At 45.7% G+C, this 26,380-nt stretch overlaps 1 protein-coding gene across 4 annotated transcripts; it reads left to right on the top strand.

The window, feature by feature from the left end:
- Positions 1 to 3: 3 nt before the first annotated feature.
- On the top strand, positions 4 to 26,380 carry LOC144166399 (deubiquitinase DESI2-like). Of its 4 annotated transcripts, XM_077695920.1 has the most exons (10): positions 4 to 187; positions 652 to 703; positions 6,721 to 6,951; positions 13,062 to 13,123; positions 14,461 to 14,533; positions 15,510 to 15,603; positions 16,768 to 16,909; positions 18,280 to 18,396; positions 22,103 to 22,355; positions 23,637 to 26,380. In XM_077695920.1, the coding sequence occupies exons 2-9, from the start codon at positions 697 to 699 to the stop codon at positions 22,226 to 22,228; spliced, it is 852 nt and encodes a 283-aa protein (XP_077552046.1). In that variant the 5' UTR covers positions 4 to 187; positions 652 to 696; the 3' UTR covers positions 22,229 to 22,355; positions 23,637 to 26,380. The 4 variants fall into 4 exon arrangements, with proteins under 4 accessions (XP_077552046.1, XP_077552047.1, XP_077552048.1 ...); XM_077695921.1 differs by lacking the exon at positions 652 to 703 and having other exon boundaries at positions 8 to 187; positions 23,637 to 26,379; XM_077695922.1 differs by lacking the exon at positions 6,721 to 6,951 and having other exon boundaries at positions 9 to 187; positions 23,637 to 26,379.

Here is a 26,380-nt window from a genome sequence, read left to right as displayed (position 1 = left end):
CTTGCGTTGTTGTTTGGCAATGGCCACCAGCGCTGTGCGTGTGGTGCGAGCGGCGATCGCCAGTCAAAATTGATCGCGGGTGACAATGCAATGAATTGCATAAAGCGTGATTAGGCAAATCGGTTGGCGGCGACACCACGGCGGCTAGTCGACGACGCGGGACCTGAGCGGCGCACTTTATTCGTAGGTAAGTGCTCCGCTCCAAATATTCTTGCCCGAGCCGTCTCTCGCTGAAGGGGGTGATCGGTTGAATGCTAGAAGACGTATCGGCTCGCAGTTTTCAGTCTTCTTTGCGCGCCACTAACGGCGGTCGGAGTGTTTGTCTTGCTCTGCGACGACGCATTCCGATGGACGCGGTGCTTGCAACGCGCGCCAAGTGCCTGGCAGTCAAAAACGATGTTTCCCTGCCTGGTTCATTCATTCCGGAACAAAACTTGGCGAGGTTGTCAAAATCGCGCCTGGATGCGCAAGTATATATATATATTTTTTTTTTGTCGTTGGCAGCACACATCTTTGACCACAACCGGCCTTGGGCATCGTAATCACGTTTGATCAATCGGCGGCTTGGTTGTTGTTTTTGGCGGATGCCTTTGTTAACGAACACCGCGTCCTGTGGTGCCTGGCTAAATTTCCGCCTCTTCCTTTTTCTAGCCACGACGCTTGTCGCCCAATCGGCTTGAATGCCTCGAAGAGGGAATGATGTGTAAGCATGTGACGCGCGAAGCGTCGTCGATTGTCTTTCTTGCGTGCCTTCGTCGGTGTAGCAGCTGTTGCCATGTTTACGCGCTACGCGGGGATTCCTGGAGGATTAGAGGTCTGGGGCCACCAATGGGAAGCTCTTGTTCGTTGCTAGACTTGGCGGAATAGTGCACGACCGCGCGGATGCATGCGACGTGAACGTATGCATCACTTCGTCCGCCGGGTTTGGGTTTGAGCTGTCCCGTTGTCCTGTCCGTATGTAGAAGGGAACCAAATACATGTTATGCGCGTTCGAGCATGCATATGTAGGAAGTAACGCGATTTATTTGTGTGTCAAGACACTCTGGTTAAATTTGCCATAACGAACTTCCCATCGCATTCCTCGATATAGCGAATTTTCGGTTCAGGGACATGCGTAGTTGTATCCGTCAGTTACGTGAAATACAGTTTTAGTTGGGTGCTTTTATAGCGGAAAAGGCTGCCCACGTGACACGTTCTTGTGCGTGTGCACCGCACATGAAGCCACATTAACTTTTTTTTCAGCTAGTCTGATTGCGCCTGGGCCTTTTAAGTGAAACAATGGACGCTGCTTTGTCCTGCAGTAATAGTTGCTAACTACAAAACCTCACGAAGTAATGAAAACAGAGGCATACCCGAAACCGAAATTTCATAAATGGCCCACCCGCCTTCAACACTTTTAATTAACCTGAAGTAAATACAGCGTTCCATTTTCCCGTAGCTAATGAGAAGAGAAATGGATTGAGAGTATAACCATTTAAAATGCTGGTAAGATTCATTCGCAGGTGTAAGTTTGTTGAATCTTGACGTGGCAACATTCAAAGCAGGAAACTGTCTAGTGAAAAGAAAGCTCAGCTGTGCTGATGAACTCTCAGACATTAACTGCAATTTCCTGGTGAAGCGAGGTTGGAAGATGGGGTGATGGCTTTTTGGAATTGAGCACTGGGCATTTTCTGTGCTACTGAGTGCATTAGGAAAAGCGGGAGCATGTGGTTCTATTCTTGATACACAGGTAGTAAGGAATGTTGAATTACTCAGCATAAACGAAGGAGTCGCAGCCGTTCTGGTCAAACTGATCAAGAAGTGCTTACAGGATCAAAATAGTACAAACCTTTGCACCAGCATACAGATATGATGATGAGGTGATAGGAGACTGACACATAAGTAGGTACGAAAGTAGTAGGTTAATGGGCAGTCAGAAGTTCGGAATAGCCAAGGTGATACATTGTTCTCAGAAATAATCGGGGGATAATGAATGCAGAAAAAGGGGAACAGAAAGAGACACGGAAAAGCCGCAACACTTTGACTGAAAACGACTCTGACTGCACTCCAAGTGCCCGTCCAAATATTGTGCAGGACGTTGGGGTGCTAGGCACGGTCAAAAAGGTGATAACAAGTTTTTTTGGGTGCAGAATAAGGCTAGACTGGAAAGGGAAGAAACTTAAGCTATCAGAAATGAGTAGTTTGCTAGTTAGTAATTAGCTAGCAAATTAGTAGTGAACCAAACTTGCAGTTATTAAAAGATTAGATGCAGGAGTTTAAAATAACTATTCGGAACAAATTTAAAGCTCTAAGCGGAGTGAAGACAGCACGGACATACAACATAAATGAGCAGTAGTTGTATGTAGATGGAAGCGAAGCTCGGAAAGAAACTGGTAAACTATCTGAGCAGACGAAAGATTTTGTTACAAAATGTAGAAATATGGAAGCGCCAAGAGTCGTGGATAGGATCAAACGAGTGGAGCTGTCGAAATGTTTTAGCAGAATCAAGTTTAGTAAAAGTTGCACCTGCAAAATGACAATAATTAACAAGCAAAAAAGGAGGAAGTGTTGGAGCATCTAAGGGGAAGCTAACTATTGGCCAAAAGAGAACGTACGTACTGAGAGACACACAAAGGTAACATTACAGACGACAAAGACAAAATTGCAGAGGTAGTGGAACAATTGTACGCTAAGCCTTACGCTAGCAACGCTAGGCCAAGAAACAGTACTGAGGCTACAAACTTAGCCTGTAAGATGCCTCTAGTAAGTGAAGAGAAGGTGTAAAGGGCGCTAAAGGGTATTGATGCCTTACTAACTGGAAAGCAAACTTAGAGCGGCTCAAGGGACCATGGAATGACTAATAATAGTAACACCTAGGGACACGAAAGGAGCTACCTGGATCATAGAACAAACCTCAATTGAGGATATCATAGTTCAAGTAAAGAAAAAGAAAGGGACTTCGGCTGACCGGGTAGCGAGACGGACCGACAACCGGTAGACGAATAGGGTAACAGAGTGGGTACCAAGAGATCGGTCTGGAAGAAGGGGAGGGCCAGTAACACGACTGAAAGACGAAATAAGGAGATTCGGTGGCGAAGATCGGACTCTGGCAGTGTAGTCAGAGGTCAATGGGAGAAGCCTTTGTCTTGCAGTGGACCTGTGTAGGTTGTTGATGATGATGCCTGCGATGAGGATGATGAACTCGTCGAACACTTAGTTGATTGTGGTGGGGGCTATTAACCAAGTTACCTACAGGGTCTTGACTGAAAAGCACTGAAACAAGAATTACTGCGCTGCTGGCTGCCACTTCTGTAAATACTTGGGCAATGCCATGAACGTTATATAACAAACACCAGGTTTATACTAAGCTGGTAATTTTTTTCTTCTGCTGTGGCTACTGTGACTTTTTGCATGTCTTGCAAACTGCGTGTGGTTCGCAAAAAATAAATCTCAAAAACTATCACTGGTTGTGTAATAAATATAAGAAAATAGCTGTTTTTTACTTCAGAATAAGTAAATCGAGCAGCAATTTTGATTGTTGTTTAGTTTAAAGGGGACTCACCTGACCACGTTCCTATGGGACTTGCTAATTTATGACCAACAGGCTTAAAAGGCATCGTGCGCCAATACGAAAAGCTTTCCGAATCCATCTAAATGTTCCTAAAGGCCTAGTTCGTTTCTTTTAAAAATATTGCCTATCTTTACTGAAATAGAAAGAAACAGGAAATGCATTTTAGTTTATGTAGTTTTTATTAGATGGCACTAGCAGTCTTCCATGCGAGTTTTATTTTTTTTATTTCAGTACAGAGGTCACATGACTAAAATAAGCAAACTATGCCGTTGTGTACGTGTATATGTACTCTTTTAAAACTTTTTGCATTAGTGCATGGCAGTTTTTAAGACTGTGGGTCATGAAGTAGGAACTTCCATAGGAATGTTAACAGGCTTTGGCATAAATGAAGGATAGCAAGAGGTAAAAATAAACGCCTTAGAATGGAGTTTGCATTGCGCCTTCAAACTTCGTGAATTGTACAAGCTTGCTAGCTCGTGTATTTGATGAAAAGGGCTTCCGATCACTCCTTGTACCTGTGCATCCCCGTTAGTAGTTTATATTCGGCAACTTGCTAGTCTGGAAGTAGAACGGACACTCAAATATCAACAAAGTGGTTACATTGGGACAAAGACAACCATCTGAGATAGCTCTTTTCTGTTTTGGTTTCATGCCCCACATCTTGCAAAATATCTCAGTGCAGTTTTTGAAATATTCACGTCACCAATAAGTACCCAAACATAGTATTCTCGATGCTGTCCTCTGCTCTTTTCAGACACTTACTTGTGACATACTGTGGTCGAATATCCATATTTGTAGACCGTGTTTTACTGGTCTGTGTTTCACAAAGAACAGATTGTCACACACAAAAAAATAAACGGGCAAAGAAGTTTTAATATTATTAATATTATTATTTTAATGGGAAATGTTTTCAGAAATTTCACATCGGTATGTACGTGGGGGGTCGTATGAACGGTGAAATGCCAAAACTAATCAATGATGTGTCTGATGATGAACTGCAGAGCTTGGAGCTGTTAAAATGAAAAAAGATTTCCTTCCTTGGTCCATTTCGAACCATCATAAAGTGAGCACGCTATTCACCGTGCCATGGTAGCGGGTAGTTTTTCGCATGCAAAATTTGCGGTGTTGGCTGCACATCCTGCGTTGCTGTAGATGTCACGGTTGCTGGGGTGCACTGTGAAATGAGCGTGTAATTTGCTGGGGCGCAACTGGATTGGTTAGGAGTAGTAAAAGCAGTATGACGTCACAAAGAAGCTGAACGGTGCCAATAGTCTAAGGGCATGTGCCGTCATGATTGGTTTGAGCTGTGTACATTTCTTGTGCGCTACACAATTGGCCAGCGGTGATTTGCCCCAGATTTTTTCGTTTTGCATTGTGCGGCGTATTCTGGTGGATTTTGGACTGGATGAGCGGCCTAGCTAGCATGCATGCTTGCTATGTAGTTATACTGTTTTGGTTGAGCGAAACTGCAACAAAATCTTGATGGCTGGGACTCCAGTTGAAACTGAAGTAATTTTTAGTTTGGCAGCCATGTTGACGGTCACCTTGAATAATAATATCAGCAGAAATTTTTTTGTGCAGAAGGAGAAAGTACAATTAGTTTCTCTTGGCTGATGTCACACAAATGGAGTGAAGCCTCAATTTGTGAAGCATCCCGAATTTTCCAGTTTATAACTCGCTTGAGCATTGCCTAAGCCGCATCAACAGGGTGGGGGGACAATGTGGGTATACAATGGCCGGATGCTAAGCCTAACTTCACGCTTTGAGGTCAACGTCGTTAACCAGTGCCTGCAGTGTGTATAAATGTGTATGACGTTGCTTGCTAGGCCGTTAGTGTGAACGCTAAAGTTACCTATCGTTGGTCTTAAACATTGCACGCTTGGCCAAACATGTCGAGGTCTTTGAAGTTGCAACCCCGCGGCTCCTACAAATTTTGAAGGTATGCTTTTAGGGGAGTTTTCGAGGTGGCAGGTGGAAAACACGACTGACCAGTTTTTCAAACCTTTATTTTAGGCCTTATTTTTGTTTTAAAGCTGATATTTGTGGCACTTGGCGGGAGTACAGCCAAGCTTTCTTTCGATCCCTGTTGGATTCATGTAAACGGTAACATACACTAGGAAGGTGCGTTGCATTGAACGTGCCACACAAAGCTACACTGATGCCACAAATGGGCCTTCGTTAAACTGTCGTAGATGTGAAGCACACTGCTTCAAGTGGAGGCGAGAGCTCGTTGCAAGAGAGACAGTAGGAGCCTTCATCTTTTCTGCAAAACACCCATGTCATGTTCAGGAACACCACATGGCCCTACCCTCACCGAAACTTTGCTTCACTGCACCTGGATAAAGTGTTGCTGCATTGCCTTTGCATGGTGTGCTTGGTTGATGCAATGTGCTTTCAGCATGTTACACAGCTATCCCTGTCGGCTTAAAGGCCAACTGCAGCCAAAATTTCGGCCTCTTGAAAACACTTTTTCCCTGTAGTCTGCTGAAAAAAGAAAGCACGATGTGAAATACAATAGCTGAAATACGCGCGTGGACGCCTCAAGCGGTCAGCAAAAATCGGAGATTTTGAAAACGAAATCGAGGAGAGTGTGGCCATGAGATGACATTGCAGCCGGCCAGCGAGCGGCCGGATGGTCAGCAGCTCAGGAGCAAGCCTGCACATAAGCTCTACACACGCACGGGGCAGCAGATGGGTAAAGTGTGCGCAGCAGAGCTCGACCGGTTCTCCAGCTGCGTGGCTGGCCAGAGGAAGAAGCGCCCCGGCTGGACGTCACAGGCTCGTCATGGCTGTTTACACGATCCGCCGGCAGGTGCAGCGAGGTCTGCGGCGGAGCTTTTTGAAACGCTTCTGACTGATTAACGAGGCGTTTCACGGGGCTACCACTCGTGTCCCAGCTGATTTGGGGTACTTACTGCACATTAAAAGTAAATTTGGTTGAGGTTAAACTTGAGTGCAGTTGGCCTTTAATGCTGTCTCCCCATCCCCACATCAGCAAACGCTTTGATCTAACGTTCAGTGCTCCCTTCTAGAGCTTAGTCCCTGTCTTCTGACATGCATGGATCGCTTGCGAGTGCCCCAATCGACAAATTTTGGTACGGAGGATGCTTGGAGCGCTTTTGGACGCCCTTCTCTCTTCCTCTTCTCTTCTGCTTTGCATCTGGGGCAAGTCTACTTTGATGGCAGATCGGGAGCTCCCCCTCCGCCAGCGTCTTCCGGTGACCGGTCGACCTCGTCGGGCGGCCGGACGAGGTCGCTCCGCGCAACCATCCGAAGTGGCCTGCCAACTCTGGCGCAGTCGGCGGGGAAGCTGCGCGGCCTTTTGCACGTCCTCCCCGGCATGCCTCCGGCCCGCACCGGTCCCCTCGCCTCGCGCGCAGAGCATGGCACCCACGCCGCTGGCAAGTGCGCCGCTCCTCTGCATGCTCGCTGCAGCAACGCTTGGCTTTTGCTTTGCGGCACGCCAACACGGGTTGTCGAAGACCCAGTGCGGTGAAAAGTTTGATTTCTTGAGAACACTATTGCCGTATAGTCTGCCTGAAAAGACGGCGAGACATAAAATGTAACGGCTGAAACACGCCTTTCACAAGCGACCAGCGCAAATTGGCAGTTTTGAAATCAAAATTGGGAAGAGCGGCCCCAGTACGGCCAGGAGGAAGTGACGCTGCAGCCGGCAAGTGAGCGGCCACCAACCAGTAGCTTGGGAGCAAGCCTGCACGTAACCTTTTTGTGTGCAGGCAGCTGCCGGGGCAGCAGCATGTCTAGCGGGGCTAAATTGGTTTTCTAGCCGGTTCTCCACTGGACCAAGCACCTATCTGGCTGGATTGTCACTTCCACTTCATGGCTGTTTGCACGACCCTCCAGCAGGTGCAGTGGCATCTGCTATAGAGCTGCTTTAAAGGGGCATGGACAAAATACAAAATTCGAAATCTTTCATGTTCTATAGTGCACCCAGCGGTTGTCTGGAAGCAAACGATGCTTTGTTCGCTGCAAAATTAATCAATTTAGGTTAAAATTTTGATTTCATGCCAAAATGTGTGTTTCGACGATGTTTGCAATGTCATCATAAGAAGAGGTCTTTCAGCTAAACTTGGTGTGGAGCGGAGACTTGTTTACCGTTAGTCAACCTAGATGGTGCCACCACACTGTGGCAAGCTGTTTTCTGCCTTTGGTCTGTTTGTGACCGTATTGAAACCTGGCTTGTTTTTGTTCATGGAGAAAATAATCGTTTCGTGAAACATGATGTTTGCTCGACAAATATGGTCACTTAAGACGCCGTCGCTTGTGTCAATCGGCCAGTGTCGTCTGAGACACCCCCAAAGTATGGTCCCTGAAAGATATTTCTAGGGGCCATACTCAAAGCCCCGCAGTGCTGCGCATCTAAACCAAGCATTGTGTGCGGAGTACCAACAGCAGTATGCATCGGTGCATCTATGTTTATGTGTGCTTTCCTAACTTCCCCTGTCGGTCCCACCATTCTTACTGCTATAAAAAGAATGTGGCCTAAATTTAAGCGCAAATAGCTCGTTTGGCAAACTTATAACCACTGCCTACTTTGCGTTTGCTTTTTCCGGCCTACGCAAATCGCTGAGCTAGCTGGTATGACATCATAGTTTCTGTTACGGGAAATGAGCGAGTGGGTCTCATGGCCATTCCCCTTTTTTTTTTTCTAATTATACAGCTTATTAGAGCGAAGTTTACATTTATAGTGGTGTCAGTATGATTCTAACGAGGCTACTGAGCACGAGCACGAGGTCGCGGGTTCGATTCCCGGCCGCGGCGGCCGCTTTTCTGATGGAGGCGAAAAGCAAAAACGCCCGTGTGTACGAGATTTCGGCGCACATTAAAGATCCCCAGGTGGTCGAAATTAATCCGGAGCCCTCCACTATGGCGTGCCTCATCGCCTGCGTTGCGTCGGCGCGTTAAACCCTGCAATCAATCAATGAACGATTCTAACGAGGCAATCTTTTGAATGAACCAAACTTACATTATGTCTTCATGGTCCCTTTAATGCTTCTAACTGGTTAACAGGGCATTTCATGGGGGTACCAGTCATGTCCCAGTTGGTTCAGTGGTACACACTGCACATTCAAAATAATTTTGGCTGAGGCGAAATTTCTGTGCAGTTGGCCTTTAACGTCCCTCTCTTTTGGTTAAAACCTAACACATGTATTTTCCCCAATTATCCGTGTGTCCCTCTTGGGTGCCCTTCCAGGAGCAGGCGGCTAGTTTTTTTTTATATTCGTGAAATGGTGAGAGTGCCTTGACAGCAATTCGAAAACTGTGAAGGCCACCATTCACAAGAGCAGCCCTGGAAAAATGGAGAGGCGGTTGCAGTAGAGGGTTGCGCATTGTAAACGGCACAATGTGATAGCAGCGATCACAGTAGGGTGCCCCAATGCCTAGTTAATGACAGTGAGCTCCACTTGCATTTGTGCATCCATACATCCCTGGAGGCTGTACCTACCGCTTTATGGGAGTCCGTATTGCAGAAGTCTTGTTTTCCGGCTTTGGCATGCGATCCCGAGAATGCAAGGGCACTTTCTCCCTTTAGTGAGCAAACAAGGATGCACACGTGGGCCTTAATCGGGGCTTATTTTAGGTGGTATACCCCCCCCCCCCCCCACACACACACCCCTTCTCCAAATCTGCCACTGCTCGCCAAGCACCCGTTGTCCTCTCGTATACAGGTTTCATAGATGACGAAATTGGTGCTGTGTCCCATTTTTTTTAGCACTCAGTAGTCAGTTACAACTTGTTACTTCTATAGCAAATTCTTCCTTACTGCAACTTCTCATCACCATAACTTCTCGACAGTTTGAATTTTTGCCAAAGGGTTCAAGCCCATTTCACAATGTTTTGTGCATGTTACAAAAAAAATTGGCCGCGAATGTGCTTGCTTTACTGCAAATTTTGTCAAAAAACGATGGCTTTCTGTTGCTCCTGCCACAAAACACTCTCCATTTGTTATGCAGTATTGATGTTCTCAGTTCAGTTCATTTTCCCACACTTATGCTGCTTGCATGCCATTTTATGGGAGAATGTGCACCTTGCTTTTTTTTTTTCCGTGTGTTCTTCGTTTGGCATTGTAAAACCAGTTCAACATGTATTCTTAATTAAAAGAATGTTGCTCCGGTTAGTTATGTACTGACATCCTGCCTCAACCTTGCCTGAGGTTTCCTTGGTGCTGCATTAAGTGAACATGTGGGATCGATTCCAGTGGTCCTAGTCGGTCGGAATAGTCTCTCTTCTATAAATACTTCCCGTTCAACAATTCCTCTAACTTTTGGCCCAGTGGCTGAATTGAGTGACTGACAAACAGAGCAAAATTTTTGCTTCCAGGTTGCCTAAGAAAGTCTGTTGTCGTCAAAAAATATATATGTCAACACTTTCTCTTACCCGCCCATACCCTCACTCGTCCACCATCTTTGACAGTTTCCCAAATGTCAACATTGCTGGCTTGGCAAGTGCATCTCTATCAACTGCATCACCCCGCAGCAGCCCTTCGCGAAGGCTCCCGTGCTCTCCGTGAACTTTGAGAGCAGGAAGGTTCGTTGAACTCCTCCGTGGCGAGACGTTCCCTGCGGCCTATTGTTTCGTAGCAGCCATTGTCATTGTGCGTCGTCTTCGCTAGCATAGCAGCTTCCTCTTCTCAAGGCAAGTGAGTGCCGTTCAGTCCTGAAGGCCATCTGTCTGGCTGGATTAATGCACACAGGGGGGGTCTATCGCTCATATAAATAACAGCTCAAAGCTATGCGTGTCATGCAACGAGGCAGACGTGGTGTGTGTGTTTTTGTACGGCAGCTGTTTGGGCTGATGAGACGCGTCCATTTGAATGCGGCAGGTCTTTATGTCTTCATACATTGCCTTTATGGCAGGTTTTACCGCTCGAATGTTTCATCCAGATGTCAGATGCAGGAGGTGGATTTGATGCGAACAAGCTTGCTTCAAGTGCCCATCTAGCTTGGGTGAAGGCTTTCATTAGTTTCTTTGTACCTATTTTGTGTGCATTGTTGCTGTCAGCCGACCTGCCGGGAAAGCCGGTTCCGTTGCCGGTTATCAGCCAATGGTTTGATAACGTGTATGCAGGGTGTTACATCGATGTTTGGAACAGTTCAAAATTTTTTCCTGTGCAAACTGCTGCTTGGTTCGTGCCCAAACTTCACATGATGGTCGCATTTTGGGGTGTACTTTGTTTGATACCGGGAACAACGATGGTTCTTACCTGTTTACTGTGAAAATAAATAAAAACAATTTTTGCCTATGGGAAAATGGCGGCTGATTTGGATATCCAAGCCAGGGCACGCTGCTCTTGGAATGATGGCGCCACCTGGGGTATGCAGAGTGAAACACGCGTTTGGGATTTACAGTAGGAAGGAGCCAAATGGTGTAGCAGACGATCAGAAAATCTCTTTCGTCCCTAGCTTACAAAGATCCAAACCAGTTGCATGACAGCTGATACCAATCATAGTAAAATATTCCCACAGTTCATCGTTGCAATAAACGTTGAAATTGTTTCACCTGCTATCACATTTTCTGACCGGTCGCCTGCTACTTTGTTTGGCTCCTTGCTACCGTGGATCGCCATCGCGTTTCTCTCTGCATACCCCAGGTGGCACCGTCATTCCATGAACAGCCTGCACTGGCTTGCATATACAAATCGGCCGCCATTTTCCCATAGGTGAAAATTGTTTTTATTTATTTTCAGAATACACAGGTAAGTACTGGCTTTGTTCCCGGTGTCAAACAAAATAGACCACAAAATGCGACCGTCGTCTAACGTTTGTGCATGAATCGAGCAGCGGTTCACTCGCAAAAATTTTTAAAAGTGTTTCAATATTATATATATATACATATAGAAATAAGGGTAGGCAGTCAAGAAAGCCAAAGAAAGCAAATGGGAGAATGTGGTAGGTCATTTATTATCGTTGAAACAGATGCAGATTTTTGAAAGAAAGAAAGTGGAGAAAAACATGCCCGCCGGGTGAGATCCAAACCCACGACCTCCCACGACCTCCAGAACAACATATGTTATATATATATATATATATATATATATATATATATATATATAGACTGAAAAGATAAAAACTCACACAGAGCGCGACAAAAATAAGGTTAGTAGAGACAGAGACAAACGAGAAAGACTTAGAAAATAAAAATAAGTTTACTGACGTTTCAGGGAGAGGACTCCCTTTCTTCAGAGTGGAGAAAGGGAGTCCTCTCCCTGAAACGTCAGTAAACTTATTTTTATTTTCTAAGTCTTTCTCGTTTGTCTCTGTCTCTACTAACCTTATATATATATATATATATATATATATATATATATATATATATATATATATATATATATATATATATATATGTATATAGTATTTCTGAAGAATTTGTCTGTATACCCGGTTTGTTTTGCCTGTAATGCCGTGAGCAGCAACTCCACGAAGTGCTCGTTGTTGCATCAAGTGGGAAAACAAATAATATCTCATGTCTCTGCAAACAGCAAAATATAATTCCTGGTGCAGTGTCTAATGGGACTTGGTTACATTTATCTTGAGCGTTCAGCCTTAGTAGGATTGCTTTATTCGTTCTTAAAAGGGCCACAAAGGCACAAAATGCAGGGGTGGTCCAGTCAAAAGAGTGCTTTGCCTCATTAACAGTGCTGCCAATTTTAATGCAACATCCAAGCACCTGACTGAGATATCAAAAAAGACAGATGAATCAGCGGCGACTCACCAGCTTTTTTCTCGCCCAGTCCGTATGACGTAACAGGGAACGGTTTACGTGATTGGCGGTTGGCGGTCAAAGCCATGGCCAAGGAACATGATTGTGTGATTGCCACGGTTCCTCTAGTTCAGCTTAATCATTTTTAATTGTTCCACTTGACCGCTAGCATCCAGTCTACACACTGATAACTCTGTTCTGACACCGTATAGGTTTGGGCGAGTTGGTAAATTATACTGAAACTTCAGTGCGCAGACTACACGAAGACGAGACAATGCACATTCCCTGCGCCTTGTCTCGTCTTCTTTCTGTCGTCTTCGTGTAGTGTGCGCATTGAATGCTTAGCAACTCTGTTTTGACTATTCCCCCCCCTATTATGGGGCTGTCGAAATTGGGTGGTGTAAAATTTGAAAGCTTCCCAATTGTGCGTTACTTTTGTTTCTGGTAAAAAGGTCTTTTGGAGATTAAGTTGCGGTAAGCGAGTTACCAAAGGTTAGTTTATTTTTCCTTTCTTTCGTTTTTGAAATTGGACACTCCAGTAATTTTCTATTCCTGGTCCCTTCAACTATGACCACTGACTAGACAGTGCTGTAGATATCGCACAGGTACGGGCCCACCCTGGTGTTTGCTTTGTGAACTTTTGTCCCAAAGAGGCATCTTATTGCATTGCAGAAAACCGCCTGCGCAGTATTAGGGGGGACGTTTAACAATCAGTGCCTCCCAGTGTTGGCACTGTTGACGAATGCAGAGTGTTAATCATTTGTGCGTGTGTTTTACCTTTTGTGTGCAGGTCTTGTGTTCCAGTGGACGGGGATGGCCCGGGAACCTGTCTTGCTCAACGTTTATGATATGGTACTGTTTGTTTGTGTCTTTAAAGCACTCTCATGGCACAAAAGGAATTAGGGAGAACAGTGCGAAAGGCCGCCATAAACATGCGAAACACTACAGTGGCATAGTACATCCAGTTTGAAGAAAATGGTCTCGTGAATAAATGAATACACACATTGTGCTCATATAGCCTTTGACGTCTGTTACTGGAAAGAAAAGTGTGCGCCTAGTATGTACTTCCTGTGCTGGGTTGCAGGCCACATAGGCGCTGCATTACAGGGGGCGTGCTGAAAGGAGGTGCAGTTGGCTAAAAATGGGACGGAAGACTTTAGAAAGAGGTGACCACGAGTGCAAGTAGTGCGAGTTAGGGAACCAAGTCGTATGGACAACCTGTCTCAAATTTGGAGGTGGAAGTGGAATTCGGTTGGGCATGCAGCACAGGTAGACAAGTGAAGTATTCAGGTATGCAAAGAGAGGCTGCACGTAACTTTTTGAGCTTGAATACACTTTAGTTTTAAGATAAACGCATCATGTCATCTTGTCATTGTCCTTTTTTTTCTTTTTTTGGGGGGGGGGGGGGGGGGTGGCGGGGTATAGAGTTTTATTAGAAAGCTGATGCAATGTAGAGGCAGACCAGACGCAATTCAGTGGTAGCGGCGCCACCATCTTGCAGTGGGAATTTAATTGCGTATCGTGACGAGGGTGATAGTTCTTTATCAACGGGAAAGTGGCCACATGAGGGATCCACGCAGAAGTCACGTCCCCTTGACTACAACTTGCATCAAAACAGAGAGCTGGGCAAGTTGGTTTACTCTCGTCTTAAAAAGGTTCCAAGACAGGGACGTAGATTGGGGAGACACAAGCTACCCTGCATAGACTTTATTAGCAGTGCTTGTGGTCTTGCCCCCAGTTTTCTGTTTGTCTGGACAAACTTGGTCTTTTACACACTCTATTTCCCCTCATTGAATGTTGCAAAACTTGAAAATCACTTTAGTAAACTCAGCTTCTCTGCCACCGTGTACTTGACACCTTTTACATGTTTCGTGATGAGTACAAATACTCTGCCCGAGATATTTACATCTCCGCATTTGTTTACAGTGGCAATCGCTGAATCTGTGAAATAGTTGTATAAATGATGACGTGATCAGTGCAGTGCAGTATTGTTAGGAGTGTGTCTGTGCCTAAATTCGTGGGAGAAGCAAGGAAATGAAAAGCATGCGCTGTGAAGCATACCGGTAAAGCATGCTTTGAGTGTAATTCCTCACTGGCTACCACTTAGCTCTACCTCTGGGGATATGTTGCCTGCCCCCCCACTCTCTCTCACGTCTGCTTACGTTTTTGTTCTTGCCCCTATCGTGCAGTACTGGATCAACGAATACACAGCGCCCATAGGCCTGGGAGTGTTCCACACGGGTGTCGAAATTTATGGCACAGGTCGGTGCTTTTGACTTCCGGGGCCTGGAGTTGTGTTCATCTTGTCATTTTATGAACGCCAGACAAGCTTGAAACTGAGCTGATCGTCTCATTTCTTGATAACAATCATCATTGCTTATGTGCTGTCGAGAAACTTGTCTTTTTAGTATGAGAAAAAATGCAGCTAAACAAATTCACGGACCTGATTTTTTTTTTTTTCTTTAACACCTCATTCAAATGAAGAGGTTACCTGAGCTCAAGTAAGGCCTTTTGTAATTGTGGGATGAGTTGCTATACGTGCGTAACATTCTGCGAATTTTAAAGGACAGGGACGTCACATTTAGGTTGGCCGGATGAAGCAGTAGATAAATGGTGATGCACTGTAATTGTTAGAATTCACGAAACTAGCTTGTGACATAAATATTAGTTAGAAAATGGGAACTTCATGATGCCTGAGTCCTGCGTCCTTGAGGTTGCGATGAATGTGAGGTAACGAAGGGGCAGCCGGAATGGAGTTGAAAGTGGAGCTTGAATTTAGGCCAGTGATGTAACCTTGTCGTGACATTATAAGCAGTGCCGCTAATGGGCAAAGTGTGAGCAGCCTTAGAGCTTGATGCAGGTACATAATTTACTCGAATCACATTATTTGCATTGAAGAATGTGCTTGCAAAACCTTTTGTTGAAACGCTTAACGCAAATGTTCTGGAATCCTTGCTTTCCCATTCCAGCAATGACAAAATTTCTCGGCCAGTTTTTAAAAATAGTTGATCTAAAGCCGCTCCCACGTGCTGCTTTTATGCTCCCAGAATGAAATGTCACAAAATCTGACTTGCTTAATGGCAAGCCATGCTTTAAACTACTACAATGTGTTATTAGAGCAAAGCTTTCTTAGTCTGTTGATAAACTTTTATGTGCTAACTTTGTGGAAGCCCAATATTATATATTTTTATTTCCAGTTATTAAAGTGCTTGTTCCTTTGTTCCTTCTCTGTTTCCAGAGTATGCGTACGGGGGCCACCCGTTTCCTTTCTCGGGCATCTTTGAAATCCCGCCGAAATTTGCCAGCGACCTCGGAGACCAGTTCAAGTACAAGTAGGTGGCCAGCTCTCGTCCCCTCATCGACCGGGCTGGGAAATCCCTCATAAAGCTGTACAAGAGGGCACGAGTGGCAAAATGCTAGGCACTAAATCCACCTTTGTTTCCATGTAGCATTTTTATGTGTGTTACACACGAACAACGCAGTCATTGTCACAGCTGTTCTAAACATTTTTTTTTTTTTTTTTTTTTTTTTTTTGCAAAGGAAGTTGAAGTACACGTGTGCTTCTTTATCTACGGTTATCTCATTCTCCTGTCTTCGCCATCCTGTCTTTGGTGTAGGTATGTTAACACGTCAGAGGTCAGGTTGCCAGCTAGCCAAATTTCCCTGTTGTCTTAAATGGTTGAAGGGTCTATGCGGCCCCTTCCACTTTTTGAATGCTAGAAAGGCGAACACAGCCTTCTGGCAGCCACTTTTGCAAGTGTGTCACGGTTATCGTTACGACAGCACCAAGTGGTCCTCGGGCGGGCGTTTGCTGCCTGCGTTTTTTCATGCATTGGTGCCTGTTCTAGTGTATGGGGTCAAGTTATGCGCTTAGCCGACAGGTGGGCTTCACCTGACTGGCTCTTGTGCGAAAAAGACTGCGATCCCAACACGTGGCGCACCGGTCAGCGGCCAGAGTGGGTTTGGGTGTGAAAAAGGAAATCGGGGCTCTCTGCAAACACATTTATTGATTATCTAAAGAATGCTAAAAAGGCACTGGCTAACTCTAGTTGTCGAAGCGGACGATTAGTTCTGTCTGCAATCTGTTTCAGTATACACAGAGATGATAATGGTCAGTCAGGCTTACCCGGGCTGAGGGTGCATTAAGAACCCTGGTTGCTAGGGTGTTGGGTGGCCTGCTCCTCTTTGGTGGTCCGGCCCCAGAGATGTCCCTTTCAGTTTTTTGGCAGAATCGCAAAAGGCAACCACCCCTGCTTTCTCTGCTCCCTTCTGGACAGCGAGCGCGCCCCCGCAGGCCTGGGTGTCGACAGCATTTTGTCTTGAGGGGGGCTAACCCATTGTATTGAGGGGGAAGAGGGTGAGGGGGCAGTGCGGTTGTTCTGGGGAAGGGGGGGGGGGAAGTGCCGCTTTTGCACCCCCCTGCCCTTGAAGGAATGCGGGAACAGTTGCGCATTCCCACAAGTGCCATTCCCCTCCCCTGCTTTGCTGGTTGGCAGGCAGAGCATCTTGGTGGGCCACACGGACTTCAACCAGGCGGACGTGCGCAAGATTGTGGAGGAGCTGGGCAACGAGTTCCGCGGCGACCGCTACCACCTCATGAACAAGAACTGCAACCACTTCTCGGGGGCGCTCACCAAGGTGACCACTGAGGAGGGAAGGGGAAGGGGGAGATGGAGGAGGGAGGGCATCACACTGCCTCGTTTGGGGCCTGCTTGTAATCAAAGGGGGACTCGCCTGTTGACATTGCCGTGGGAGTTGCCACTCCATGACCCACGTAGTACTTAAAAAACATTGTGCACCAATGCAAAACGCTTTGCAAATACATACCGACATTCAGAATGGCCTAGTTTGCTCATTTTAGAGATATGTAACTTCTGTATTGAAATAATAAAACAAATGTCTTGCTTGCCAGACTGGTAGCGCCATCTACCCGATACTCGAATGAACCAAAATAAGTTTCTTGTCAATATTGTCTCAGTAGAAAAGTGATATATTTCTAAAAGAAGCAGACTAGGTCATTACGAACATTTATATGAATTTGTAGAAGCTTTTGTATCGGCACACAATCCTTTTTAAGCCTCTGGGTTATAAATTAGCAAGTTCCATATGACTGTGATCATGTGAGTCCTCCCTAAGAGCGAGCTTTAAGTGGCTTAAATGAAGAGGCAACTCTCTCTCTCTCTCTCTCTCTCTCTCTCTCTCTCTCTCTCTCTCTCTCTCTCTCTCTCTCTCTCTCTCTCTCTCTCTCTCTCTCTTTCGTTTGGCAAATACCTGAAACAATGTGATCTGTGCACATGTGAAAGCTGCCGGTTTGGCCATATGTCACCCGTGAGTGAAATGTTGCAGAATTGGGGAAATTTGGAACAAAATGTTCACCGGGAAACCTGGAGAGTTCAGGGAATTGGGAAATTGGAATTCGATGGACACTGTGGTCGCGTAGTGGGGATTTCAGTTGTATTTCAGGAAAATTCAGCTACACTGGTTCTTTGACATGAATGTGTGCCGACCAACTGCTACCTTCAGCAGCTGTGCTTTGTGGGTGCAAGGAATGTTTGTTGTACGCTATAAAGTGCATTGGTTATGCATCATGGGGAAAGTGAGAGTTTCATGCTTCCCCCCCCCCTTGTGGGCCTGCTTTTCACAGGTGTTGCAATGTTTGGAAAGCATACCTGTGTGCTGCTGTCCTTTCTTTCCCTACAGCAACGGTTCCTCGCCGTGTGCTTCTGCGGAAATTTCTTCTCCTTCAGGGTATCCTTGTTAGCTCCTGTCAACATGCAGAGTTCTGAGTGTCCTACCAGGTAGTGAGAAAATACTGCTGCGACACTCTTTCTGTTCTCAAGAGGAGAATCGGGAGTGCCCACTAATGAGGGCACACTTCAGGTTGCAGTTCTAGCCAGGAGCGAAGGATTATTAACAGAGTGTGCACTGTTGTTGTCGCCATTGCTGGGCGCACGGGTGTTGCAGCCTAGAGTGTGACGAGGCAAGCCCCCCCTTGTGCCGGTGCGCAGATCCTGTGCGGGGAGGAGATCCCCGCGTGGGTGAACCGGCTGGCCTACTTCAGCTCGTGCGTGCCTTTCCTGCAGCGCTGCCTGCCCAAGGAGTGGCTCACACCCATCGCCCTGCAGGCAAGCATATCCCTGAATGGGGCTTCTCTCTTTCCCCGTACCGGGAGCGTTAGTGTTGAACTTAGCATCCTCCTCCTGATCCTCTCGCAGCATCCTCATCCCTTTTCTCTGTCTCTTCTCTTGCCTGTAGCTGCCGAGGCGACTCTTGTCATTGCACTGAGCATCATTCGCTTGTCACGACCGGGTAGTTCGCACTGAAGTTGGAGGCGTTTCAGAATTCCCTCCTACCATCAGTACATGGGCTTCCACGGGAGGCTGCAGGAAACAGCTGTAACTCTTGTTTTGCTCAAATTATTACTCCGGAACAGATCTCATGACATTGGGCTGGTCCAACGACTACAGGGGGAACACAGTGGTCTTAAGGATATTTTTATTGTTTTTTAACCTATCTACTTGTGGCTTGCACATTAAATATATTTAGCATTCTGAGCACAAATATGCAGTCAGCTTTTGTCTGTGTGGCGTAGGTCAGAGTTGTGCAACTTGTTATGCCATTCCGTTTCAAGCAGTTTTTTACATTATCTACCTGTGAAGTACTCGAATACTTTAGATCCCTTTGCACTCGGGGAGGACCAGGTAGTGCAACTATGCCACAGCACTAATTCCAGCATTGTTTGTGCAAACGCTGTAAACCTATCAAATGTCAGCTCATCATGTGCCAATGATTCTTGAAACAAACTGCGTAAGATCTTCTACAAGCAAAAAGAAATTCTAAATTTTTGTGCGCTTATTGCACTGTTCAGTTCATAGGCTTTCGAAAGCGGCAAAAATGACACAAATCGGACCGGCACATCCCAAGCTATTGTACCCGACAGTTGACCTCTAGGGAAAAAAATTGGTCCTGAGAAAACAAGGCACGAAGTTTGGAAACATAGGTGGAAATGGTCATTCAGGCAAATTATAAGAGCGACCACTTCGTAGATACTTACGATACAGCTATAATATTTTTCAGGTACCTCCTTCGAAATCTGTCGACTGCAAACAAAATTAATGCAGAAAATGAATTTTTTGGCAAATTTTTATTCCTCAAAACCAGCGCTCCCTTTAATATGTACTTATTTAATTGTGTACTTATTTGTGTACTTATCCGAAATTTTATGTTCACGCCCTTCCTGCTGAAGTCCCCAATGGGATTGCCAGTATGTCAAAATAAAATTAATTAATTAATGAACTGCAGGGTGTTTTATCTTAGCAAAGTTTTATTCAAACTCATTAATTCACATGAGTGCAAAATCGCAAACTAGAAACAATTGCGTTTTGTTACTTGTGCTCATTTTGGGCTGCAAGCTAGTTAATACAGTTGTAATTAAAGCATTGTGAAATTGGTATTCAGAGCACACTTGGCATGTGTTTTATAAAACCGTTTTCATTGGTATTTTAAGCAGACTTGCTGTCTAATCACTTGAATGGAAATCAATGTCAGTTAACTTTTTATTATATACACTGCTCTGTAGCACATAGTTTGGGTGTGTTAATTGCTGAAGAAAATAGCAGCACACCACTCCCCACCACCCCACCCGCCCTCTTTGAATAGGAAAAAAGAGATTTATTTATTTATTTATTTATTTATTGATTAATTGGCTTTAATGGTATAAAGGCAGGACACCCTGGTGTGGAAAAGGTGGGAATGAAAAAGTAGGGGAAAGAGCATTTGGGTCATTGAAAAATCACATTCAGTTCTTGTATATTGCACTTGAGTTCTTGCAAACACGCTGAAGAATCCTGTAACTTTAGCACACTTTGCGCCTATTCTGCTTTAATTAAAGTGCTACACAGATGGGCACTAGAACCGTTGTCCCATTTCATGCACTTTCATTTATATTTCTTGTAGACGGCAAAGAGAAGAAGGGGTCGTCGTTCACGTATCAAGCAACTTCAAAGAGACCACTTTCGAAAGAAAAGTGCAATATTCCTTGGAGTAACAATGTGTCAGTGCAGACTCTTTGTAAGTGCAGTATTCAGGAGGGCGTGGGACACGAGCAATTGACCTCGACCTCGGGGAAAGTGAGAGCAATGGGTGAAATTATACGAAGAGCTGAATTTCTTTGTGGAGGGGAGGCTCTTGTGGTGCCGAAATTGGGGAGGTAGCCATGGGAGGGTTGGAAATACACTCCTGGACTACCAGTAGTCTTCAGGGTGTGGGCCAGGGTCCATGGTATGCAGATGTGAACATTTTCGCAGAGTAATTGTTGAATTGTTCAGGGCATCGCAGTGGCCGTTTTATTTGGCGAGTTTGGAAGATTTCTCTCCTCTTCTCGTGTGTCAGAAATTGAGGAAAATGCTAGCGTACATGAAACCGCTTTTCTGTGTGCTACCTGTAGTGAAAATGCCGTGGATGGGGCAAATGGAAGCGACGTTAATGCCACCTAGCAGCCACAGTAGGGCAGTTTATGCCAGGGCTTTAAGGGAACGTAGTTCTGTACTGTCAGCAACTCTTTTATGCCGGAAGGGGAACATGGAGAACTGACTGCTGCTGTACAGAAGGGGTCAGAACTTTTTTTCCTTTTGATTTAGTAACAAGTGGGGCATGCATGGAAAAAGGGAAAGTGCACAGTAGCTGTAAACTAAATGCTTAATGTATGATTTATGGTGAACCATCGTTACAATGGAGTCACTTATGTGAAAGCTCATTTTGTTCCAGCTGTTTGTTTCGTGGCCCTCATCACCGCAGTGCATTGAGAGCGCGTTGTACCTGCTTTTAACAAAGGAACACTTACAGTGAAGCCAGTTTGCTACCCCGAGGCCATTATTAAAGACGGCAGTTTTTCTTGGGCTACTCAAACCCAGAAATTTCGGTCTGTCTGTCCGTGACTCGATTCAGCCACCCGGTCAAAGTGATACATAGTCTGCTCAATACTCTTATATACTCGCAGCCAAATTTAAACGTCTAAGTCCGGTTTATAAGTTCCTACTTGTCAACATTGTTGAACAAGGTATTACGGAAATATAAGACAACAAATTATTACATAAGTGATATCTGCAGTGTATAAAAAAATCATAGATGCCCGATTTTGGCCAAATGAAATACTACATCCACTGCAGAAAAAAAAAAATCACTCCGCCGTCGCCTGCTGTCACCCGCGCCAGCATAGGTTCTGGTGGCATTTTAAAAAATCAAGCGGCAGCAGTTACGAATGTTCCACTAGATAGGTTCCACATTCTGCTTGGAACGCACGTGGAGTAGGGCAATGTGGTTTTAGAAACATTGAAGTGGGGCGCCTCGATTCACGCGCGTCTCTGCTGTGCGGCAGTGCTGGCATCGAGGCAGCCGGCCTGGAAGGGTGGAACGTGGTTAATTTAAATCGACTTGAGCAAGCCTTGAGTGTGTTTACCTTGAAATTAGCATGATGGAAGAGGAACATGAGAGGTGAGCGGGAAAGCGAAGGGAGGGATTTACTTGGCCAATGTTGACAAAGACCATCGCCTTTGGAGCAGATACGCGGCCATTTTTTAATACCGGGTTTTTGTGTGTTAAGCGCAGAGGGGACTGGAAATGTGTGAGCAAGCAGAGGAACACGAGGCGTGGGTGTTGCCAGCTGATGCTTACTGTCCAGAGCTCAACGACACTGCAACAGAGCTGCCCAGGCATTTCAAAGAGGTTGTGCTGTTGAAGGCTGAGGGCAGCAGCAGTACAGGGTGTTTGAGAAAGGGAAAGGCCTTCTCGTGAGAGGTTGAGCAGCAGCGCCCCTTGCCCTGCCCACTGCAGGCCAGCATCCAGGATGGCGGCCCTCCATCGCGAGTGCACAGCCCCAGCCAGCAGGTGTCCCCGCTGCCACCCTCGACGCCCCGGGCCTCGTCGCGGTCGTCGCAGAAGCGTGCGCCCCGGATCTGACCCCGGGCCCCACGCCTAGGAGAGGAGCCGGCCCCGAGTCCCGCTGCTGCCTTTCGGGCAGGGGCCGACAGCCGCTGTTGCCTCTGCGCTCGCAGGCTGGACCAGTCCGCTCTCGTCCGCCGCACTGGTGGGTGGCTGACGGGACCCTCATGCACGCATTCATGTCGTGTGGCCGCTCTGGTCGCCACTGGGGAGGACCATTTCGGACTCGTCGTGCAGAGTAGAAACATGTAGTAATTGCTCAATACTGATGCGCGCTTTTTTCCCAGGAAAATAGTCGTTGACACTGCATATGCGTTGGAATCGGGTGCCAGCCGGATCGGCACTGGTGGTTCCTTACTGTTATTTACATACAGCGAAACCTCTTAACAAGGGACACTCAAGGGATCCAGGGAACGTGTCTCTTGTATGCCATGTTGCTGACACGGTGAATGTGAGAGAGCCAACCAGACTGTTTTCAGTTAAATGTCTCCGATAGCCAAGTGTCTCTTGTAACGAAATTTTACTGTAGCGGCGCACCCATGGTTGCATGTTTCCACAAGCAGAGCATTAAAGATTGCCAGGGCTCACGGCAACACCAAAGTAGCAAAAGGAATGCTCACTCTTGCAGGCGGCAAGCATTCATGCTTTGCCCAAGTTTTTTCATAGTTTGCACAAAAGGAGAAAAAACAGATAATGCAGTATTGTGTGGTGTGCCCCTTTTTATGCATGCTGAAGGATTGCTGTTCGTTGACAGCTTGTTGCTAAAAAACCTTTTTCTTTTTTTTTTTTCAAAGACTTAGTGGCCTCTATGCGTGGTTTTCCCACACAGTGTCTAGCAACTCGGGGTTTTTGAGATACTCTTTTTTCTCTGTTTTTTTTTTTTTTTTCGTCGCAAAAATGAGCTGTGTGTTAGAGTCAAAGGCACATCAGATTGAGTGAATACAGCATAAAAGAGGCTGAATGCAGCATCGAGGCGTGAAATACTGTGTTGCACCTTTAAGGCCGCTTGAGCGCTGTGTGCAGTCATGTCTGTAAGAGTTTGCTGCCTAACCAAATGGTGAGCAGTGTCATCTGTCCTGTCGAATTGGTGTCTGAAATGGTGTTCAAAAGCCTTCCAAGGGCCCTCAAACACCCCGTCTATTGAGGCACATTGCACATGAAGCGCACTTGTGAGTGAGTAGTCCAGTGTTAATTGACTACTGGGTGGCAAAAGTATCAGCATGTTTACTTGTTTGCACTGTTCTGGACTGCATCATCTCGGGTACCACTTCGATGACACGGATGGTATCGCCTTCCGTCAGGTTTGGCAGTAAGCAGTACGTTTTCAAATGTAACTGCGATATTATTATTCCACGTTCCATTGAGGCATCAGTGGCATCTCTGGGAGTAAAAAAAAAAACGGCCTCTTTCACTTTTCTCGTTACAGAAGTCGAAGCGGAAAGGACTGGCTCCTCCTGTGGTCCGCACAACACAATCACGTGATGCGGCGGGTTTGGGCTCGCAGCGTCACCTTGCGTCGTCACATGGTGCTAAATGTCACTCGCGTTCGCTCTTCATCTATAGGAAAATGAAAAAAGAAACATGATGACACTTTTCAAATGTGTGTTGTGTCAACCGTGCTTTGGAAGAGCGGTAGGCTACAGAGTCGCCCATCTGGAGAACGCAGAGCCGGCTCGTTGGTTGCAAGCTTTCAGGGGAGCTCAAGGATGGAAGCAGGGTACGGCACACGGGCGACCAGCACTGCGGAGTTGTCTGTGCCCTACGGAAGGCTCTTGCGGCATATTTTCATCTCACCTTTTTTTTTTTCAAGTTTGCGGCTTCTGCGGTAACGCCCGGTTTTCGTACCCAGACTTAGTCACGTATACTTAGTGTGTGTACATAAGTTGCTGTCGTGGGCATTAATACAGCGTGCCTGAAGTGCTGCGCGTGCGATACGACTTCCCAAAGACGCCTGGCGTACGAGTGAGTGGTCTTTGTTGTATAAATAAATGGCAGCTGTCACAGGTGACTCCTGACATAGTAGAGACATAACATGCTGTTCGCCGGTGATCCCCCTCAATTGTGGCCATCGTCGAAGACCAAAGTTGTTTTGGCGGCCGCCTGTCTATTTTTAGCAAACTGTCTTTGGTAGGTTGCCAGCAGCTGCCTGTTTTTGTTTTTACCAGTCGCATTGTTTTGTCAGCAGCATGTCGCTGCTGTGTGTTGTGTTGGACCAGATATTTGTGCACCCATTTTCGTGCTTCTGGTAAGCCAGCACTGTTGCTGCAAATATGACTACGCTTGCATTTACAATGCGCATGTGCAGTGCTGGTGCAAAACTATCAATAGTGCCGTGGAAGCTGGCAGGGACAGTGGATTTAGTTTTTATGGCGCGAAAAGCAAAAGTATTGTTACTATAATGATACTCTCAGCATAGTGCTATTGATATTCGAATATTGCCGAACTACTAGAGCGGCATTGTTCATTCTGTTTCGTGCTTCTTTTGTTGTAAAATGATGCTTTCTTCCCAAACTCGCACCTCCGCTATGAGGTGGGTCGTTGTAGTGGGTTAGATTAATTTAGACCACCTGGGTATCTTTAACACACGCTGCGACCACTGACGGACTGGTTGCATTTTTGTGTTTATCACAAAATCATCAACATAATGCTATCATTTATTAGATGTACTGAAGTTGCCAGTACTCTTACTTTTTTTACAAGCAACAAACTTTGAGGGACCTCCATGTTCTCATCTCATAAAAAAAAACTGCAGCCGAAAAACGTCCCAATTTATTGTGGAATATTCTAGGAAGCATTTCGGAAACGATTGAAGAATTGTGCCTGGTGATCTTAGTAACATATCAAAAAAGCGATCATTGGTAGATCCTCAATTAAGTTTCGGTAGGCAATCGAAAAATTTGTTTGGCAGCTTTTATTAGGCTACTTCGTCTATTTATTGCTTCAATGATAGAGTGTGATCACTAAAATGGGACAGCATTCACACCTCACAAACAAGCTATGTATTTCTGAAACGCAAATTTTACCAGGAATATTTCACAAACGCCAGCAATGGCATCAGAAATTGCTGTCCGTGTGTTTAGTCGAAACACCATGCTAGATTGAAAGAAACAAATACTCTCTCTCGCTCACAAGCTTATACATTGAAGAATCATAGCAGAGGGTTGCTTTTTGTTTGTTTACTTTTTGTCCTTTCCCATTCTTTTCTGTGCATCGGGAGCATTATCAACCTTTTGCACCACTGCCAACAATTCTACCAACAGCAAAACTACTGTAAAACTATCTTTATTCCTATTGTTACTCAACTATTGGTAGTTTTGCACCACTAATGTACAAGCATCATCAGTGCAGGATCTGGTCTTCAGTTTTTGCCATCCGTTGCTAGGGGCATCGTCGTAGGCAAAGATTGAACACGAGCATCATGTCGACTACATCCTTGCTTCTTTGTGTGCCTTCAGTGATTCTTGAGGTCTTACTAGCACTGCTCAAAATTGTAGCCTCTGGCTTTTCCAACACAATGTGCAGAACTCTCAAGTAACTACGGCGAATGGCTGCTTTTCCACGCAGCGTTCTCACTTGAGTTTGCTTTTCTCTCGTGCCCAAACTTATTGCATTGCTGGCTTTTGTAACGCGTGTTTTTTATGTGTGTAATGCATGTTTCGAAGACCAACACTGTGTTTTTTCAAAATGCCGAGTTGCACGATACTCTGTTTTTTACAAACCTCTGCACGTAGCTAACGGCGGCGGCCTCCGAGTGACACATGGTGAAGAGCTTGGCTAAGTTGTTGAAGCTCTGCACCTGACACACAGACTACAAGAGGTCTCTGTGCCAATCGAACCTGACTGGCGACATGCTGAATCTAATCCTTGCAACTGGTTTTAGTGAACAGGTTGCAACTGAGCACGTAGGCTTGGGCAGTTCGTAACCATATTCGCTTTTAATGGTTAAAGGAGCCATGAAGACAAAATACAAGTTGGATTTATTAGAAAGACTGCTTAGTCCCGATAACAATGATGCCAATATCATCGCAATCTTCGAACAAATAACGGAGGTATTAAAGAAAACGTGTGAAGCAGTCGCGACCCCCTAGCCAATTTCCCGCAACTTTTCTATGACGTCACGGAACCTTGTTTATGCGATTGGCGGCCGCCTAACTGACATGTCGCGACGAC

The sequence above is a fragment of the Haemaphysalis longicornis genome, unplaced genomic scaffold (assembly GCF_048455015.1).
Source record: "Haemaphysalis longicornis isolate Haplotype H1 unplaced genomic scaffold, Haemaphysalis longicornis Haplotype H1 scaffold_17, whole genome shotgun sequence".
In the NCBI taxonomy this organism is placed as follows: domain Eukaryota; kingdom Metazoa; phylum Arthropoda; class Arachnida; order Ixodida; family Ixodidae; genus Haemaphysalis; species Haemaphysalis longicornis.
The sequence above is the reverse complement of the archived record's forward strand: the minus strand, read 5'-3'. Positions and strand labels throughout refer to the sequence as shown.

Coding starts and splice junctions, on each gene's coding strand:
- LOC144166399 (XM_077695920.1), top strand. Junction 6,952..13,061: donor GCATGGCACCCACGCCGCTG/GCAAGTGCGCCG, acceptor TTTTGTGTGCAG/GTCTTGTGTTCCAGTGGACG. Junction 18,397..22,102: donor TCACACCCATCGCCCTGCAG/GCAAGCATATCC, acceptor TGCCCACTGCAG/GCCAGCATCCAGGATGGCGG.